The sequence below is a fragment of the Geotrypetes seraphini genome, chromosome 5 (assembly GCF_902459505.1).
Source record: "Geotrypetes seraphini chromosome 5, aGeoSer1.1, whole genome shotgun sequence".
NCBI classification, from domain to species: Eukaryota; Metazoa; Chordata; class Amphibia; order Gymnophiona; family Dermophiidae; genus Geotrypetes; species Geotrypetes seraphini.
The window spans coordinates 105,205,065-105,225,340 of record NC_047088.1 but is presented as its reverse complement, the minus strand read 5'-3'; the positions used below and the strand labels follow the sequence as shown (position 1 = coordinate 105,225,340).

Sequence of the window (20,276 nt, the reverse complement as noted above, 5' to 3'; positions counted from 1 at the left end):
TCTCATAGATGCGGACACTGTAGATCTCATCCTCCAAGACCAAATTCGTGGCCATTGAGACGCAGTAATTTCATGCTTTATCTCAATGCTCCAAATGTCCCTAAGTCAATTTTTTGGTTTTTTATTTATAAATCCGTTTATCAGATTATACCACTGTGCGGCCTGGTGACCCAAGAAGTCCACCTGAAAGCATAAAAACTCCAGACTATACTGATTATTGAGATTTTTTCCATACAGGGAACCCCTCCTGAATAGCCTGTTTCAGTTGCAACCATCTAAAACTTTGTGATTTATTAAGACCATATTTATGTTGCAACTGTGAAAATTCAAGCAGCTTACCATTTGAAATAACATCCCCCAAAATTCGTATACCTGCAATCATCCAATGCTTCCAGATGACCTAAGGGGCTCATAATCAACAGTTTAAAAAGTCCAAAAACCAGCCTAAGTCAGCACTTGGACATCCTAATAGCAGGGACATCCAAGTGCCAATGATCAAAAACAACTTTCTGGACATGCAGCATTTCTAAGCTGCTGTGTGTCCAGAGAGCAAAGGGGTGTGTTGGAAGGTGTGTTATGGGCAGGAATCAGGCGGGTTTCAATCTGGATGTACCCCTGCCATAATCAAAACTTTCCTAGAGGGAACTTAACGGGCAGTTAGACCTATTTGAGTTGTGTCTAAGTTCCACAAAGGTGCCCAAACTGACAAGAAAACCACTGGAGGATTTAAGGCATGAACACCCCCTTACCCCCCCCCCCCCCCCAGTGATCATGACCACATCCCACCACCCAAAGAGCGAGTAAAAAAAAAACCTGTAGGCTTCCCATCAGCTGATTGCGGCAGAAGGAATCCCCATCAGTTGAGCTGGTTTCGGAGAGTTCTTGGCAGCTCAGCTAATGGGGATTCCCCCTGCCAGGCTCAGCTGAGCCATGGAGCCCTACATCCCTCCCCCTGACACCTGCCTGACATCTCCCACATTCCCCCTCACATCACCCTGATATCCCCCACATCCCCCCTCACATCCCAACATCCCCTATAAAATTGAAGTTTATGTTCTTACATAGATAATCTTCCTTTCTGTTAGTACACATAGAAGTCTGTACTCTAGGTGAATATCATCTGGTTGCGAACTGTTGCAGAAGAATGTCAATCACATCTTTCAGTTCCTCATCCTTCACCAGTGGAGTATAGTGTCCTCTTCAGTGTATACCAAAGCAACTGATATCCACTACAACAGAAGAAAGCAGAGGGAGGGGCATGAAGAACTTCCCCAAAACAACAATACATTTCTATTCTGCTTTGTAACTCATGAAAAAGAACACTAGGTAGCATGAACTAACAACATAGGTGTACCAAGGAGCGACCCTGCTGTGTGCAACTAACAGAAACATATATGGAGCTCAGGAACTCAACAAAACATATTGCTTTATTTGTCATATATGATTACATGTACTTCCAACTGATAGGAGAAAAATTCCAGTTCTGGACTATAGATTTATCTGAGGCAGAAAGGAACATATTGAAAACTGACAGGGCGGGCCATAAAGACTTCTATGTGTAATAACAGAAAGAAGATTATCCAGATAAAAACATAATCTTCCATTCTGTTACATAAACACAGGAGTCTGTATTCTAGTTGACGTACCAAAGCAGTGGCAGACACCTAACATAGTAACATAGTAAATGACGGCAGATAAAGACCTGAACGGTCCATCCAGTCTGCCCATTAGTTATATCCATTAAAAATACATGATTAAATTAACTTGTCTCTTCATTGATATTTCTGGGTTATAGACTGTAAAATCTACCTGGTATTGTCCTAGGTTGCAAATGCTGAAGTTGCCATCCAAGCTCACCCCAGCCTATCCAGCCATCCTGTTTGCAGGATATCTACCATAAAGTCTGGCCAGTAACATCCACATGTTCCAAGTTAGTGGAGATCCCACTGATGCCCTCCCCTGCCCATCCTATACCAAATTACCACATATGGGACACAGTCCATGCAAGTCTGCCAGTACCGGCCTTAGCTCTTTAATTTACATCCTTCATTTTCTAATTAGAGATCCTCTTTGTTTATCCCACGCTTTTTTAAATTTCATCACCGTTTTCCTCTCCAGCACTTCCCTCGGGAGGGCATTCCAGACATCTACCACCCTCTCTGTGAAAAAGAATTTCCTAACATTGCTCCTGAGACTTCCTCCCTGCAACCTCAAATTATGCCCTCTAGTTTTACCATTGTCTCATCTCATGATTCTACGAATGACCCGGCCCACCATGGGCCACAGTGGAACACATAAAGCAGCCTCTCCTTTGGCCAAACTTGCGTTTTCTGGTTCGGCTCTAGAAGTGAGTCACCTTCATATTTTTGGCTGAAGCCATCAAGTCCATCGATGGACTTCCCCAGCGTTACACAATGAGATCGAACACTCTTCAAGACAGTGACTATTCTGGATCTAGCGTGTGCCTGTTGATAAAGTCAGCCTGCATATTTTCCACTCTTGCTGCATGGACTTCGAGAGTAGGTAAGCTTCTGTCCATATGAACAACATCTAAGCCTCCAGATGTAAGGGAACACTCTTGGTGCCTCCTTGTCTGTTCCCATATGCTACTGAAGTGGCATTGTCCAAGAACACTCTGACTGCCTTGCCTTCCAGATCTTTCTCCAATCACCTTAATGCTATCCAAGTGACTCACAATTCCAGATGATTTATGGACCATTTTCTCTGATGGAGAGACCATCAGCGCTGTACCAGATGCCAGCTGCAATGGGCCCCCCAGTCTGACAGGCTGGCATCAGTTGTTAGGATCACCAATGAGGGGATTTGGAGAAGGACACCCCTCGATAAGGAGTTTACTCAAATCTACTAGCGCAAGCTGTTCCTTGTCTCCGCAGATCAGGGAAGCTGCATCTAGAGGGAATGACACCACAGGGACCACCTGAAGAGGGACTCCTGTAAGGGACGCATATGCATTCTTGCCCAGGGAACCACTTCAAGCCCACCTGAAAGTGGGGCTTTACATCGCTAGGAGATCTGCAATTTGCTTCCTGAGCTTCTCTTTTCATGGCTTGGGAAGAAAAATGCAGCACTTCGCTGTGTGAAAGCAGACTCTGAAATACTCCAAGCACTGGGTCGGTTCTAGATGACTCTTCTTGAAACTGACTATCCAGCCCAGATCCTGAAAGAGATCTATAACTTGATGTATCACCTCAAGTTTCAAGTTTATTTAAAATTTCTTATACCACCTAATCAGATTTCTAGGCAGTGCACAAAATCATAAAAACATACACTTGGTCTCTCTCCGCCTTTCACAAGGCTCTGACCAGCTAATCTTCTCAAATATGGGTGCACTTGGATTTCCATCCTGTGGATGTGAGCTGTGACCACCACCATCATCTTAGTGAAGGTGCAAGGAGCCGTTGCTAACCCACAGGATAGAGCCACAAACTGGAAATGCCTTTGCAGAACATGGAACCTCAGATATCTCCTGTGGGCAAGGAAGATGGGAATAAGAAGGTACGCCTCTGTCATATCTAGGAAGGTTAGGTATTTACCCAATACCACTGCTGCAATTACTGACCAGACAATCTCCATGTGGAAGCACAGTATTTTCCGGGCCACATTCACAAATTTCTGGTCCAGAATTGATCTCAAATCTTCGGTGCCTTTTTTAGGCACTATGACATATATGGAGTATTTGCCAAAGCCCAATTCTTTGTCAAAGACTGGTTCTACAGCTTGAATGTCTAGTAGCCTTTGCATCGTCGCTCAGACCCAGGTCTCCTTTTCTGGCTGTCCAGCTGGAGAATCCATAAACAAATCTGGGGGACGATGATCTTGTGATCCTCCTGAATAAGATTTAGAACCCAGCAGTCCAAGGAAATTTGCTCCCATGCCTTCCAGAACATCAACAGTCTCCCGTCAAAGTGTGGGAGCACAGTTGCTGCCTTGGCATCATTGTGTCTTCTTGGAGGCCGAGCTAACGCAAGATTCCGAGGGCTGCTTTAACTTGTTGACTTGGCTCATTACATCTTCAAAGTTCAGCAATTTTTTTCAGTTTCTCAGCATCATCACCCTTGAAAAACATTTCCGGTTTATGTAGATCTCTTACATCTTCTTCTGTAAAGACTGAAGCAAAGAATTCATTCAGTATCTCCGCTATGGCCTTATCCTCCTTAGGTGCCCCTTTTGCTCCTTGATGAAAATACACATACCTGATCCATTTTTGCCATTTTCTGGGCTCAGTCTGTTCAGCACTAGCCCTATTTCCTAACTACTGGTGCTACCATCAGAGGCCACTCCAGCCCAACCTGCTCTTGTCTTGTCATATAAGGACACAGATTGTAGAAGTCTGCGCCCACATCTGGAATACTGCGTCCAATACTGGTCGCCATACCTCAAGAAGGACATGGCAATACTCGAGAGGGTCCAGAGGAGGGCAACGAGGATGATAAAGGGTATGGAGAACCTTTCATATGCCGAACGGTTGGACAGGCTGGGGCTCTTTACCCTGGAGAAGCGGAGACTGAGAGGGGACATGATAGAAACTTATAAAATCATGAAGGGCATAGAGAAGGTGGAGAGGGACAGATTCTTTAGACTAGCAGGGACAACTAAAACAAGAGGTCATTCAGAAAAACTGAGAGGAGACAGATTCATAACGAATGCAAGGAGGTTCTTCTTCACTCAGAGGGTGGTGGACACCTGGAATGCGCTTCCCGGAGAGGTGATAGGACAGAGTACAATTCTGGGGTTCAAAAAGGGACTGGATGATTTCCTGGAAGCAAAGGGAATAACAGGGTACAGATAGAGGTTTACCTTACAGGACATGAGCGAATAGGGTATGGATATTTTAGGTTAGGTAGGGAACACTTTCAGGTCATGGACCTGGGGGGCCGCCGCGGGAGCGGACTGCCGGGCACGATGGACCCCTGGTCTGACCCGGCAGAGGCAACGCTTATGTTCTTATGTTCTTATGTCTAGCAGGACCTCACTTCCCCACTGCAGGAGTTGCTGTCCATGGCACACTATCACAAATGAGCTCATAGCTGTCATCTTTCTATTTAGGGATCATTTGTGCATTTTTTAATTCTATCAATGTTTTGTCTCCATCACCTACACCAGGAGAGCATCCTGAAGTTATTCCTAAGTCTACAACCCCAAAACCTTAATTTTTGTTCTCTAGTTTTATTGCTTTCTCAGTATCTGAAAAAGATTTGTTTATAGATTAATACTGTTCAAATAGTAGATGAATATTGCTACTATACAGTTAGTTTAGCAAAACTCCTTTGCTCTGCCCTGGCACTATACAAATAGTGCCAGAGCAATCAAAGCAAATTTCCAGTGGCATTATACTGAAAGTGCCACTGAAAATTTATGGATAGAAGACTTATAAATTTAGTGATGTTACTAAACATGCAAGTCCCTTTGAATATCCAGCCCATAAAAAATGATGGCAGTTAAAGACCGTGACCCATATTTTTATATTCCTCTACAAATTAAGAAAACATCTAACCTAATTCTTAGTCTTAACATAACACCGAGAAATGCTTTAAGCCTTTTATTAGCATCATGGTTATATTTGCAAAGTGATATCTACTGGTAAAAGTCATTCCTCTCCTGGAGCTTTGGTTGCATCCTCAGTGTAAGATAAGCTAATTAAAAATTTATTTGCAGAAGCCAGATCACTCACTTCCTTATCTGTTTCAAAACTGCCTAGCATTTGCACAATGTTGGGGTGTTTGAGTCCCCCCATGATTTCGATCTCTCTCTGCAAATTCTTCAATTCCTTTTCAGGGCGTCCCACCTTTGGAATGAACTTCAGAGCCACTATCTGTAAGAGAAAAGAAGGTGGAGCATCTTAGTCCAAATATACATACTTACCAATTTCTGTCATATAGGCCCATATCTCTCCCATCCCAAAAGTAATAATGCTGATAAAATCCAGCAATTCAGCTTCTCTCTTTCCTTTCCCAAATATTTCTCCTGCTCTTGTTCGCTTGTACTTCCCTTACAACCCAATATGCCTCTCAACATCTTCCCCAGAATACCTGTCCACTGTACTTGCGACGTCCCTTGTACACCCGGCCAAATGATCCTTCCCCAATCACCTCCAGCACGTGGTAATTTTCCATAGCTGCAATTCAGGGGTTCTTCACATTAATACCTCATCAATTTAAGAGAGAAAAAAAAAGGTCACCAGCAAAGCTATTTAGTTGACATTTATTTGCTGTCCTAATTCAGCCCACTTTAAAATAAAACAGTAATGATAAACTGTAGCAAGCAAATAAAAATGCTGTAAACTACCTTGGATGACTCTCTTTATACAGATGGTTAATAAATAAATGCTAATTAGAGCAACAAAGGATTAAAAGAAAATAATACTGATGATAGCTCTTTTTTGTTTAAGTATGCTACAAAAGATTAAAATATAGGAAGTAAAAGAGAGACAATTATCTTCAGCTCTTCCAAACAGAATAATAACCAACAGTAAATGTCCCACAAGAGAATACATTTTGCTACAACTTCAACAAAAATTACTCTAATCTAGTACAGTCTCTTTTATTGGACCCTCCTCCGTGTATTTTTGCTAGAATCTCCTAGATCATCCCTTCAGCATTTCCACCTCAGTTTTTTTGTTTCTCACCTATAAGGACTTGGTTTCTCTTAAAAATTTGCTCACTTATCACCAGCAGGCCCTCTTTACTGAGTCCTCAGTCCCTTTTCTGGGGACAAACATCCGAGCTGCCTGATTACAATATTTTCTACTCGATAAACTTACAAAATTGTATTGTTTCGTTTCACTCTCATGAACTATTCTATTCCATATTCAACATCATTTTACATTTTTATAAATCCTAATTTCTCGAAAACCATTCAAACTTACTTTCCCTCCGACAGGCATTTTCTAGCCAGTCCCAGACGTCATTGGCACCCTAGCAACAGCGTCCCTCAGCAACTGGTGGTAGAACGGATGTGACGTCAGAGTCAGCTGTGGTGTCGGTTCTGCTTCCTTTCGGTTGTTCCAGAGTGGAGAATGTGAATTGTGAAAATGGCGGCTGGAGGAGAAGAAGATTGGTAAGATATAGAAGGAAAATAGGACAGCTAAAGTTGTACCACTCCCCCCAAAGGGGTTAATGTAGGTTATAAGGTGGAGATGTCTAAAGTCTTTGTTCTTATGCTGTATGCAGTGAAATTTCTTCTTTTGAAGAGTCGTTATTGGAAGTGAGATTTAGATATCACTCATTAAAAAAATCACAACTTCTCTTTTCTTCTCTTTCATACACATTGCCACATATCACGCTGACTTTTTGTTTATTTTAATTTCTTTTTGGGAAGGGGTAAAACGCGGACCTCGTGGATCTCAATCACACGTCCTTAAAAATCTTCATTTATTGACAGCTGAGGTTTCATGTCTGCAGGTCCACGTTTTAGCCCCTTATTCCACCGCTGTAACTGTTGCCGTTTCTGAAGCTGACAGTCTTATTATTAATAATAATTAATTTGAGGAAACACTTCAGCTAAGGAAAGTCTGCGTTTTACCAAAATTATATGCAGGCAAAGAGAAAACTATCAAAATCACCAAAAAAATACCTCTCTTCAATGATAACGTATTCAGAAAATCTTATACTTGATCAACGTCCTTTCCTGTTTTATTAGACCTCAGTAAAGGAGGAAAAACTTCAGATCCCCCATATGCTGCAAGTACAAGACTGAAAGAAGCATACTAGAAAGGGAGGAAACTTCATAGGCTGAAAAACTTCCTACTTGAGCAAAACTGATAATCATCACAGTCATATGTTAATTATTTCAGTGTATTCTTAGATGCTGTGAACTTTAGTCAAAGGAAATCACTTATCTTTGCTCAAGTTCTTCACTGGCTACTCAGTTGTATGTACTCTGTGCTGTTGGTGCTGTGTCCCCCCTCTGCCGACAGACAGTAGCTAGCTGGGCGTTTCACCGGTAGGCTGTGTCAGGGCATGGGACTCCTCACCTTCAGGAAAACACAAATAGTTAGCATTCTGCCAGCACTCTTCTTGCAAAAACATATCGAAAAACTTGCTTCTCATACCAGCTAACTTACTGTCGGCACAACAATTTAGCGCTCACTAGTGAAGCAAACATGGCTGTCGTCCAAAGCAGCATTTATTTACAGCGTCAGGATGTCACCGCTGGCATTTGACTGTAGCGGCGGGAATGCAAGACAGTATTAAATTTTAAGAGAAACTGTCACTTTCCCTTAAAAAGTGTAGGCTTTAAAAAAAAATCCACATACTTAAGAATCAACTTTTAGGAAAAATGTCATGGTATTTAGAAAAATATCAGGAATTAGACAAAATATGTATTTCAAATCTTAAAAAAAATATATTCATGTCAACTCTTCATACACACTAATATGTCACAGGGACACTAATCTTAAGCATCTACAATATAGTCGAGAAAAGATAACATTGATGGGATGAACAAAGGGAAAGGGTAACCTGGCAGATGTAAGACCTGCAAACACATAACAGAGGTGACAGACAATTTTGTAAATCCCCGGAGAGAGGGCAGGTATGGTCTGAGGCACCATATATCTTGCAACACTGCATATGTGGTTTATGTGATAATATGCCCTTGCCACAAGCTTTACATTGGTCAAACATCCCGGCCCCGCCACATTACAATTGGAGAGCACAGAAGCAGTTTGGTCTGCAGTAGAATTGAGGAACCCTTAGTGCAACATTACAATAACGTCAGCCATGCTTCAAATGCAATCAAATGCTTTGCCATAGATCAAGTGGCCCTGTTGAGCAGAGGGGGTGATAGGAATCTAGCTCTGTTGAAAAAAGAGCAAGAATGGATTTTTTTACCTTTGAACTGAGGAGCCCAATGGGCTTAATCTAAAAATTGATTGGCACCTGTTTTTCTGACAGGGATGTAGTGGCAATAAGCGCACTCCTCACAATAGTTGAATACCATCCAGTGACGTGTAAGTTATACACAGGGCATCCTAACACCAACTGATAGTTCCTCCTTCTCCCCTCTTATAATCTATCTTGTCTGTTTTTGTCTTTGTAGTCAGTTGTATATGTTCCTGTATATGTCAGTTGTATATGTCTCAAATTTCTGTATTTCCCTGTTTTTTAGCATTGTATTCTTGCCTGGAATTTATGATAGGCATGTAATCAAATTTTAAATAAACTATGAAACTGATGACTACCTTCAATTCTGTTGTTGTGTGACCCAGCTTAAATGTCCAAGGGACAGAGTATTTCTTTCAAGTTTTGATGGCGACTATATGCTATCTGTAATTCCTTCTCCTTCAGAGTCAGGTACAACTGAGCCACAGGCCAGTGTTTCCACAGAATCTTCACTATCTCATCTATACCACCCCCAAACCTTAACACAGGTGGGGCTCCAGTCATCCTCACTGCTTGGCTTATCTTCTAGAAGTAGATCTCTATTGACATATCTTGCCCTGGTGTATTCCTTTTTCACCACCTTTCCTGGATAACCATGGTTTAACAACTTCTGCGCCTATACTTCAAGAATTGAGATAAGGGGAGGCTATTCTTCAGTGTCCGTGGACGGCAACTCATATAGTACAATGTGTTTCTGTCAGTGGGTTTGTGAAAGACGTTCTTGAACCCAGATCAGCCCAAGACAGCTGCCCTAACCTCTAGACTACCATCTTAGCTTGTAAAGTAATAAAGTTTTGCCACTTTTAGTCTCAGACAAACCTCCATGACACTTTTGCTCTGATGAATCCTAATTCTTAATACAGTGGTACCTCGGTTTACGAGTGCACCGGTTTGCGAGTGTTTTGCAAGACGAGCAAAATATTTGCAAACTTGGTGCCTCGTAAACCGAGCTTGCCTCGCTGTACGAGCGCCCGCGAACCGCACCTTCCCCCCCCCCCCCCGCAATCCGGCAAACCCCCCCCCCCCCCCGCCGCAACCTGAGATCCCCCAACCCACCCGAACCCTCTTCTTACTTCCAGTGTAGCCTCCGCATCGGCACCGGCACCAGCATGTCCTGTGCGTTGGTGCCGGTGCCCGAAAATCTGCTTCCTGTTCCGGGCCTTGAGCACTGGCACCAACGCACAGGACATGCTGGTGCCGATGCGGAGGCTACACTGGAAGTAAGAAGAGGGTTTGGGTGGGTTGGGGGATCTCAGGTCTCGGCAGGGGGGTGCCTGATGGCGGCGGGGGGGTGCCGGATCGTGGGGTGGATGATGCTGGTTCGCGGGGGGGGCCTTCGGAGGGATCAATGCCAGTTCTCGTGGGGGGGGGGAGCAGCGCTGCTGGCCTCGGGGGGGGAAGGTGGGGGGTGGGAACATATCAAAGCAAGTTTCCCTTACTTCCTATGGGGAAACTTGCTTTGATATATGAGCATTTTAGATTACGAGCATGCTCCTGGAACGGATTATGCTCATAATCCAAGGTACCACTGTACGTAATACTCTGAGGTCTGTGCCACTTTTAGTCTTGGTATAGGGAGGGAGAAGCATTAGGGTCCATCAGAGCTAAAGTATCATGGAGGTCTGTTAGAGCCATGACCTATGCTGAGACTAAAAGTGGCAAAACTTTATCATTTCACAAGCTACGAAAGTAGCCTCGAGGTTAGGGCAGCTGTCTTGGGCCCTGCTAATCTGGGTTCAACACCAGGTTGAACCAAGCAAAAATACAGTTTCCTGCTGCAGCTCTGGGGTAAAACGCAGACCTCCCTTAGCTGAAGTGTTTCCTCAAATTAATTATTATTAATAAGACTGTCAGCACAGATCCGTGGGGTCAGAAACGGCAGCAGTTACAGCAGTGGAATGAGGGGCTAAAACACGGATCTGCAGACATGAAATCAGAAACCTCAGCTGTCAATAAATGAAGATTTTTAAGGACGTGCAGTTAAGATCTTGGAGGTCCGTGTTTTACCCATTCCTCTTCTTTTTGTCAATGGTGGTTTCTTAAGTATCCCCACCATTATCTTGGCAGGGAACCAACCTTTCTGATTCGGGTTTCCCTCTTTACTCCCCTACCTCTAATCCTTTATATTTCCTCATCTAAGTAATGTGTATAAGCTTTTGTCCTATGTCCGTCTTAATTAGATTGTAAGTTCTTTCGAGCAGGGACCTTCTCTTGCGTGTTTGTTATACAACACTGCGTGCGTCTGGTAGTGCTTTATAAATAATAAATAGTAGTAATAGTAGGGTTGTGGTATTGGTTTATGCAGTGGCACCAGCTCTCGGTAGCCTAATCTTGCTTGCAGTAGGCAGCCAGTAGTCCTCAATCTGTCTCTTATTAGCCGCAAAGAAACAGAAAAGAGGGGCTTTAACTGCTCTGTTCTGAAATGATGCATGTTGATAGAAGAAGGGGGGGGGGAAACAGTTTTTTATATCAACTAATGCTCTAATCCAGTGGTCTACAAAGAATCTGTATGTGTTGCTTGGCCCTCTGGAAAGGGAAACGGGTCATATAATACAAGACAAATAGAAGGCAAGATCATTTATTATTACACCCCATTTCCATACTAATGTAAGCTATATTTTTTTAACATGCTACATAATTAAAGCATTCCTAGCTGAATAAATCACTTTAAAACTGGTTCCTAAAGAGAGGAAAGGAATAAGGAGGCTGTGTAGGCTTATGTTAGCTTAGTGCACCTTTTCACATTAGATGGTGTTCTAACTATGGTAAGTGTCTGAGTTCACTACTACACTTAATTTTATTGGTTAGTTTACTCTCACCTTTGAATTAGAATTGGAAGCTCCCTGGTAGAGAATGACATGGTGACAGTTACCCGCGGGTAGCCCGCTGAAATGGTGGTGGGGGGGGAAGTGCTCACTGCGGGCATGGGGACAAGGCCATTCACCACCCCCTGAAGTGGTGAATGGCCTTGTCCCCGCAGTTAAGGGAGGGAAGGCGTGCGGTCACCTCCCTACCTACGGCCATATCTATCTCCCTCCCCCTTACCTTTGTGGCGCTTTAATAAAGAAACTTACTGAAGCCGGCAAAGCCTGCCTGCCTGCAGTCGCGTGTGTGTGGGCGGAAGCTTCTCCTCTGACGCAACTTCCGGTTGCGTCAAAGGAGAAGCTTCCGACTACACACGCGACTGCAGGCACAGGCAGGCAGGCAGTCTCCGTCGGCTTCAGTAAGTTTCTTTACTAACGCGCCGCAAAAGTAAGGGGGAGGGAGGGAGGGAGATTCTCGGGCCGCTGAAGGGCGGTGAGGTGGCGAGAGGGAAGGGTACATGCTGCGGTGAAGGGGACGGAGGGGCAGTGACGGGGACAGATTTTTTCCCCTTGTCATTCTCTACTCCCTGGCTCATTTAGCCTAGGATTCTGAAACAGATGAGTGTTGCTCTGGGTCCAGAAAGCCTCTTCCACTGCAATAGGTGTTTCATTCTAGACAAATGGGTTATTTCCCCATTACCGCAAGTCATATGTAGAAGGAATCCATTCCGGATTTTTCCTGTGTTTCTTGTACTTCACTGGGAGCTCTACTGCCACCTGCAGGTTTTCCCTTCTGTACGCAAGCCAGAAGGAGTGTTTCTGTTCTGCTTCCTCTTTTTCTTATTTTATTCAGTGTTTTCAGTGCTCGGAATTTTCACCTTGACTTCTGCTTTGCCTGCATGGAGAAGAAGCAGACTGGGTCTGCAGCTGACTGAACGATCACTGGTGGTACCTGTTAGCCAGCCTGCATAAGTATTTTTGGAGCTTGGGGCCATCCCCGCTTTTCATCCTCATCTTCTGGTTATCAGGGGTTCAAGCACAGGCTGTTAGGCATCCATAGGAGGCTCAGCGGTGTTTTGCTGGCTGCATTTTTTTGCCTCCCCCTTTCTGGAAGCATGTCCTTTGGTCTGCAGGGGTGGAGGTGCGGTGGAACACCGTGTCTGACTGGCAGCCTGAAGATCAGCATTGTGGAGGTATTCCCAGCATGAAACAGTAATTCTTCTCAGATCCAGCTACTGTAAGAGAGATGAGGCAGGCTGCAGCACATTGCCAGTCCAGGTCACAGTGAGTAAGGCTGTTACAGCCTATGAGGTGAATCAGGGTGTGTCTAAAAACACAAATTTTTGAAGATTTCTGCATGTTTCCCTGTGTTCTCCCACCTAAAAAACCCTAAATTTGCCATTTGTTGAAGTTTAGCAAATGTGGGGTTTGTTTGTTTTTTTTTAGCAAATTTAGGCGTGAAACTCTTGATGATGGCCATCTTGGAGTTTTAGCTAATCTTTTTTTCAAAAGTTCCCTACACTTCTAATTCTTCAATTTTTGCCTCAAAACTGATTGGGATGGAGTCCTTGGACCACTCTACTCCAAATTCATACCAGGATTGCTCAAACTTTGCACCTCAGGAGCATCCTTGCACCATATGGCGCAGACCAGAGAGGCAGGAGCGGCCAGCTTAACCTCTCCTCTACGTACTAAGGTGACAAAAAGGGCAACTAGCCCATTGGGGCAGCCTTCTTTGTTTTGGGGACTTGGAAATAGTGACTGTTCTGCATGCCAGGATGCGGATGCCCTGCAGCCCATGAAATGCACTGTACAGTCATCTCAGGGTGACTCAGTGCTTCCTAGTTCGGATGCCTTCCCTGACTTTTAAAATTTTTGTGGAAAGCCTTTCATAAGAGCCGTGCTTCTGTACAGTTCCCCTGCCCCCCAGCTTCGTCTCCTCATAGCATAGCCTCACAGAGCGCGTCTTTTTCCAGTCTGCCGCTGTCCAGTACTTAGGAGACACTTTCCAGGAGACACGGATGCCAATAACTATTTTGCTGATCCCTTATTTTCTGGAGCTGCTCTTCCTGTGTCAGGGGACCCAGAAACATAGGCTGGCTATCTAGATTGTGCTTTATAACCAGGGGTCAATCCCTCAGTTCTGTGCTTATTACCTCTTCTGCCTTGGCAAATTTTAGCATGAGTTGGATTTAGTCTCAGCCAGCTTCTTCTACTTCCTCCTTCTTTATGTGTGGAGTTAGAGCTCAGTTTTCAGATTTTCCTTGGCATCCTGTTATTAATATCTTGATCTCGGAGCAGTGGGATTCTTTGGAAGGTGCTCTCAAGGTAGCGAGAGTCCTGTTATGGCTGTACTCTTTGACACGGGGGTGTCAGTGGCTTTTAGTCAGCCTGAGGTGGATTTCTTTGTTCCCAGGTTACTAAGCGCATGTACTTCTTTGCTAGTCCGGAACTTATAAGAAAAAATTTGTGTGTTCCAGCGGCCTAAAATTAGGTGGCCTGTTTTGGAGATAATTCCATTATGGTTAGCATATATGTTAATTTTAACAAACATTGAATCCATTTTCCTTAGAGGCCCAGGTTCTGAAAACACTGCTGAAAGTTAGTCACCGGCAGGCACTTAGATCGCATCTACCAGCAACTAACTTAAGGGTTTTAATTGGTTCAAAATCGTGCAATAATTGGTCACTAGTATAATTAATATAATTGGTCACGCCATTAAAAGCTAAATCCTAATTTTAAAAATTAAGCAACGCTATGTGGCCTCTAGTACCAGCACCTAGGTCCATGGCGCCTAGCTTCGTCGAAACTTGGAAATGGGCATGTTTAGGGGTGGTGCCGGGCTTTGGTGTCACTAGGTGATGCTAACTGCAATTCAGCAAGCACCCTGGCACTGGAAATGTAGTCTTATAAAACCCTGGCTTACATTTCCTTCGCCTAGGATGCTTGGGAGCCGCAATTCTGGTCTACCTGCTTTTTGCGATGAACTAAGTGGTTTGCAACAGGATTTTTTGTAAATTTGGCATGCTGACTCTGGAAATGTAGTGCTCAGAGAGGCTTAGTAGGTATGTTGTGGACCAGGGGTGTCCATGGTCGGGTTTTCAGGATTTCCTAAATGATTATGCATGAGATCTATTTGCATACAGTGGAAGCAGTGAATGCAAATAGATCTCTTGCAAATTTTATGGGGAAATCCTAAAAAGACGACTGGATTGTGACCCTCAAGGACCTACGTTGCACAACCCTGTTGTGGACAATCTGCTTCTGTGTTTCTGGCCAGGCTCTACAGTGCATCTTCTTGTTTGGCTTAGAAATCTTACTTATATTCATAATTATTATTGTTGATGTACTGTGGGATGGCACTGCCCTCAATTTTCTTTTTTTTTTAAACAAAGGAAATTTTTCTTTTGCATTGCCCCTTAACTATAGCACTGATTTTTGCGTGGATTTATTACAATACAGTACAAAAGATGCTTGTTTTCTACAATAACCAACAAGTTCTATGTGGATCACAGAATTGAGAGATCCAGGTAGTCCCAGAATAATTACAATAAAGCTTCATATTAAAGAATTATCAACTGTGCAGATTTTTTTTCAAATATATCAACGTTGAAAAAATTTACTAAGAAGAAATGCCTTCAAAAGTTTCCAAAATAAAAAATAACTGGTCTAATATGAGCTGGTAAAAGTATTCCAAATTTGAGCTGCTAAAAACATAAAACTAGAGGAGAAAACTGTTATAAAACAAATAGTTCTTGGGCTTAAATATTACAGTAATACAAATAATTCTGGATACTTCTGCTCTACCCATACTAGGAAAGCCAATTAGAACTAACATGTAGAGGAGCTTTTCCATACAAAATATTAAAAATCATTACATAACTTAAAACGAATATGGGACTCTACTGACAGCCAATGTATAAACAAAGAGGAAATCCTCTCATCTCTGTGAATGGAAAATATTGCTGCAGTATTTTGAATTGTCAACAATTTAAAATAAAAACTAATTATATTACATTGCAATGATTTAGTCCCAATATCAAACTCTGTACTACCACCCTAAAGGCTAAAGCCATGTTTCTCAACTTTAAGTCGAGTACCCCTGACCAAGCTCTGCCTCAGACCCCACTCCCATAATAATAGTACTAACTGTAATTCAGTTTCTTCCATTCATTTTTCTTATACACACACAATATAATTTTATTAACAATACATAATGATAACCACAAAATTAAACTACACAAAGCATACTGTAGCAGAGAAAATTTTGATTATCATTTATATTCTGTTTTTTTCAGAAGTCTTCAAGGCAAGGACTTTAAATATACAGTACCTGCTACAGAAAGACAAATCTAGTGCAAAATATAGACAGCAGATATAAATTCTCAAAACTGACACATTTCAATCAATAAAATCATTTTCCCTACCTTTGTTTTATAGTGATTTTATTTTTCTAATCATCCGTCCCAGTCTCTGGTTACGCTTCCTTCTGTCTGTGCTCTTAAGTGTGTTTCCAGTGCAATAGGTGAGATTCTAGAAGACAGACGGGTAGCATTCCCATGGCCGTGTGCCATCTGCAGAAGGAATCCACTCCAGATATTTGTCTGTGCCTCTGCTCTACTTCACTGGGATCATTAGCTCTCTCTACAGTTTTTCCTTCTGCACATTTGTCTGCAAGAGTGTGTTGTTATGCTCTCCACACTTTATTATTTTATTCGGTATATTTTTGTCCCTTTTTCGGGGTTTCTGGTGCTCGGAGCGTTTATTCAGCTCTGCCTGCATTAAGATCACACAGACTTCAGTCTGCAGGTGAAAGGCCTAGTGGTAACTGTCAACCTGCCTGCATTTACTTCACAGGAGCTATAAGAGCACCCAGTAATGAATAAGGAACATACCTGATAGAGTTGTAATATTACAACTCTATCAGGTATGTTCCTTATTCATTATTTCATGACTCGCCATGTTTCCCTTTCAGTAAGTTTTAATATTTTATATCTTTCTATGTACATATGTTTATCTGATCATTATTTAAATGTTGGGTGCTCTTATTTTTTTTCTCTCTATTACTCCATAATTCATTATATTTATTATTATTATTTTTATATTTTATTGATTTTTTTTTGTTTTACTATTTTGATAATTTTATGTTAAGTGTATATGTATATTAACAATGTTCCACAGTTTTAGTATTCATATGTAATAATTAGTTAATTTTATTATTGATATTTGATTGTTATAGAATTATATGTATTTGGGGAAAAAGGTTCTTTCTTTCCTTTTCTATTCTTGAATGGAGTTCTTTTCTAAATTGTTTTGTAATATATATTGTAAACCGCTTGGATCCTTTTTGGTTATTATGCAGTATATAAAATTTTTAATAAACATACATACTTTTATGGCTTATAGCCTTATGTTTTCATTATAGTAACATTGGTTTTTTTTATTATTTTAAGTTTTATTATTCATAAGGTTCTTATTTTATGGTTCATAGTCTTATGTTTTTTCATCACTTTTTTTACTCTAGTTGTTTTGTCCCTTGAAAGTGGTAGTTTTTCTGCCAAAACTTGGATCCTTGTTGGGTCTATATTTGATGTCATTTAAATAAAGTTTGCTTTGGTTGGATTAGAACATCAGCCTTGCCCTTTTTCTTGTGTTATTAGCTTCTTTGGGCAAAGTCAGTCTCTCTTCTCTCTACATTCGGTATCACGCATGTATGGTTCAGATCACAATCAGGTGGCAGCCCTGGACATCGGAGAGGACCCAACTGTAAGCAAGTTATTTAAGCCTACAGCACTGTTAAGAGTTAATTATGGAGTCTTTTCATGAATTAGAGATTGTCTCCTCACACCTCTACTGCTCAGTGCTCACTTATGAGCAGCACTAAAACTCAGGCCACATGCTTTCCCTCTCATGCAGACATTACTAAGATGCTAACAAATCATTGGGAGGTCCCGAAGGGGCCCCTGTGGGTTGGCTTAAGGCCATGACTAAACTTTACCCAATGGACACTGATTTTCAGCAGCTATTCCTGCTGCCAAAGATGGATTCCCTGGTGGCAATGGTGTCATATGTCACATATCCTTGCCACTCAAAGTTACGCCATACTTCAGGAGTTGATACATTACATTAGTGATTTCTATTCCATTACCTTGCGGTTCAAGGCGGATTACAAAAGGAGTTATCTGGCCATTTCCAGAGGAATTGAAGAGTAGAGTGGGTTGCTTCAGAGAATTGGGATGAGTCTTAAGGTGTTAGTTTGTCTTCAAGGATTTCTTGAATAGCAGTTCCTTATGTCAGGAGTGGATTACGTGGCAGATGCTCTGTATGATGTATTCAGAGTGCTGAGCAAGGTCTCTTCATATGCCATTTCCGCCCGCAGAATGCTATGGACAAAACAGTGTATTTGGGGGGGGGGGGGGTCTTCCTCTAGAGCTACTCTGAACAAATTGCCTTTCAAGGGTTAGCTGCTCTTTGGTAAGGATCTGGATGATCTTATGGCCAGTGCAAGATCATAAGCCAAAGTTTTTGCCAGACAGCAGGCCAAGAACCCCTAGGGGTCAGGGCAAGCTATTTTCGTGGCTCCAGGAGCTTTCCCCAATACCTGAGATTTGGAGGAGTCAAGTGTTTCCAGGCATCAGGATCCTGCCCCAAAACGGCCTCCAAGAAGCAGTTATATGTCAAAACAGGAGCCATACCTCCAAGGGTAGGGGGGAAGTTGATGTCTTATTGGGCGGCGTAGGTGGAGATTACGTCAAACCGCTGAGTACTGGTTTGTTTATTAGTACTTATAGACCGCCCTTCGCAGTAACAGCAGAGTGGTTTACAAATTTAAAAGCAAAAGAAAGGAACGCCATTAACAAAAGGAAAGCTAAAAAATAAGGTCATTCAGGAAGGGGTACAAGATCAAGTTCTTTTATCCCCTGCCAAGCTTCTTTCTGGATTCTCCAGTGGGAAGACCAGAGAAAGAGGTTGTCAGTAAGTGATAGTAAAGAAGATTTTGAGCTTTAAGGCGATTGAAATTCTTTGCAACTTCTATTCTATATCCTGGGCTCTTTTGTAAACAAAGAAGCTTATCCCAGGACAAGCAGGCAGCATATTCTTGACTGATGGGTGACGGCACCGACGGAGCCCCGGTACGGACAATTTTAGAGTGATTGCACTCTAAGAACTTGGAAAGTTCTAGTAGGCCGCACCGCGCACGCGCGAGTGCCTTCCCGCCCGACAGAGGCGCGCGGTCCCCAGTTCGGATAAGCCAGCTAAGAAGCCAACCCAGGGAGGTGGGTGGGACGCAAGAATATTTGCCTGCTGTCCCTGGATAACACCTGTTACGGTAAGTAACTGTGCTTTATCCCAGGACAAGCAGGCAGCATATTCTTGACTGATGGGTGACCTCCAAGCTAACAAAAAGAGGGATGGAGGGAAGGTTGGCCATTAGGAAAACAAATTTTGCAAAACAGATTGGCTGAAGTGTCCATCCCGTCTGGAGAATGCATCCAGACAATAGTGAGATGTAAAAGTATGAACTGAGGACCAAGTAGCAGCTTTGCAGATTTCCTCAATAGGAGTGGAACGGAGGAAAGCCACAGATGCTGCCATAGCTCGAACTCTATGGGCCGTGACAGAACCTTCCAGTGTCAGTCCGGATTGAACATAACAGAATGAAATGCACGCTGCAAGCCAATTAGACAACGTACGTTTAGAAACAGGACGTCTCAATTTATTCAGATCAAAGGACAGAAAGAGTTGGGGAGATGATCTGTGGGGCTTAGTACGTTCTAAATAGTAAGCTAAAGCCCGCTTACAGTCCAAAGTATGCAGAGCCTGTTCTCCAGAATGAGAGTGAAGTTTCGGAAAGAAGACAGGCAGAACAATGGATTGGTTGAGATGGAATTCAGAGACAACCTTAGGGAGAAACTTTGGATGTGTACACAGAACCACCTTGTCATAATGAAAGACTGTAAAGGGTGGATCCGCAACTAGTGCATGTAGCTCACTGACCCTCCTGGCAGAGGTTAGAGCAATAAGGAAGACCACTTTCCAAGTGAGAAACTTGAAAGGAGCTGTAGCCAAAGGTTCAAACGGAGGCTTCATTAAGGCGGAGAGAACCACATTAAGATCCCAGACTACAGGGGGAGCTTTAAGAGGTGATTCACATTGAAAAGACCCCGCATGAATCTGGAAACCAAAGGATGAGCTGAAAGGAGTTTTCCATGAACTGGCTCATGAAAAGCAGCAATAGCACTGAGGTGGACTCTGATGGAAGTAGACTTGAGACCAGAGTCAGACAAAGAAAGAAGGTAATCCAACAAGGTCTCCACTGCAAGGGACGTAGGATTAAGATGATGAAGAAGACACCAAGAAGAAAATCTTGTCCACTTCTGATGGTAACATTGCAGAGTGGCAGGTTTCCTGGAGGCATCCAGAATAGAACGAATGGGCTGAGACAAAAGAGTATCATTCGAAGTCAGCCCGAGAGATACCAAGCTGTCAGGTGCAGAGACTGGAGGTTGGGATGCAGAAGGGTTTCCTGATGCTGTGTAAGCAGAGAAGGAAACAATGGAAGAAGAAT

The 20,276-nt window shown here is 42.8% G+C and overlaps 2 protein-coding genes across 8 annotated transcripts in view; one reads left to right on the top strand and one right to left on the bottom strand.

The window, feature by feature from the left end:
• Positions 1-7,019, bottom strand: part of STK36 (serine/threonine kinase 36) — a 393,543-nt gene extending 386,524 nt beyond the window's left edge. For 3 of the 6 annotated variants that reach the window (XM_033944780.1, XM_033944785.1, XM_033944784.1), the window contains exons 1-3: positions 6,647-6,775; positions 6,051-6,166; positions 5,693-5,833 (exon numbers count right to left, since the gene is read on the bottom strand). In XM_033944780.1, the coding sequence (XP_033800671.1) occupies positions 5,693-5,833; positions 6,051-6,134 (225 nt within the window). In that variant the 5' untranslated portion in view covers positions 6,135-6,166; positions 6,647-6,775. Of the gene's footprint in view, positions 1-5,692; positions 5,834-6,050; positions 6,167-6,306; positions 6,479-6,553; positions 6,602-6,646; positions 6,776-6,886 lie in introns of those variants that run through there. The other 3 variants (XM_033944781.1, XM_033944782.1, XM_033944783.1) reach the window with 3 other exon arrangements.
• Positions 6,934-20,276, top strand: part of RNF25 (ring finger protein 25) — a 92,925-nt gene continuing 79,582 nt past the window's right edge. The window contains exon 1 of one of the 2 annotated variants that reach the window (XM_033944788.1): positions 6,934-7,077. In XM_033944788.1, coding sequence (XP_033800679.1) covers positions 7,052-7,077 — 26 coding nt within the window. In that variant the 5' untranslated portion in view covers positions 6,934-7,051. Of the gene's footprint in view, positions 7,078-17,405; positions 17,474-20,276 lie in introns of those variants that run through there. The other variant, XM_033944787.1, reaches the window with a different exon arrangement.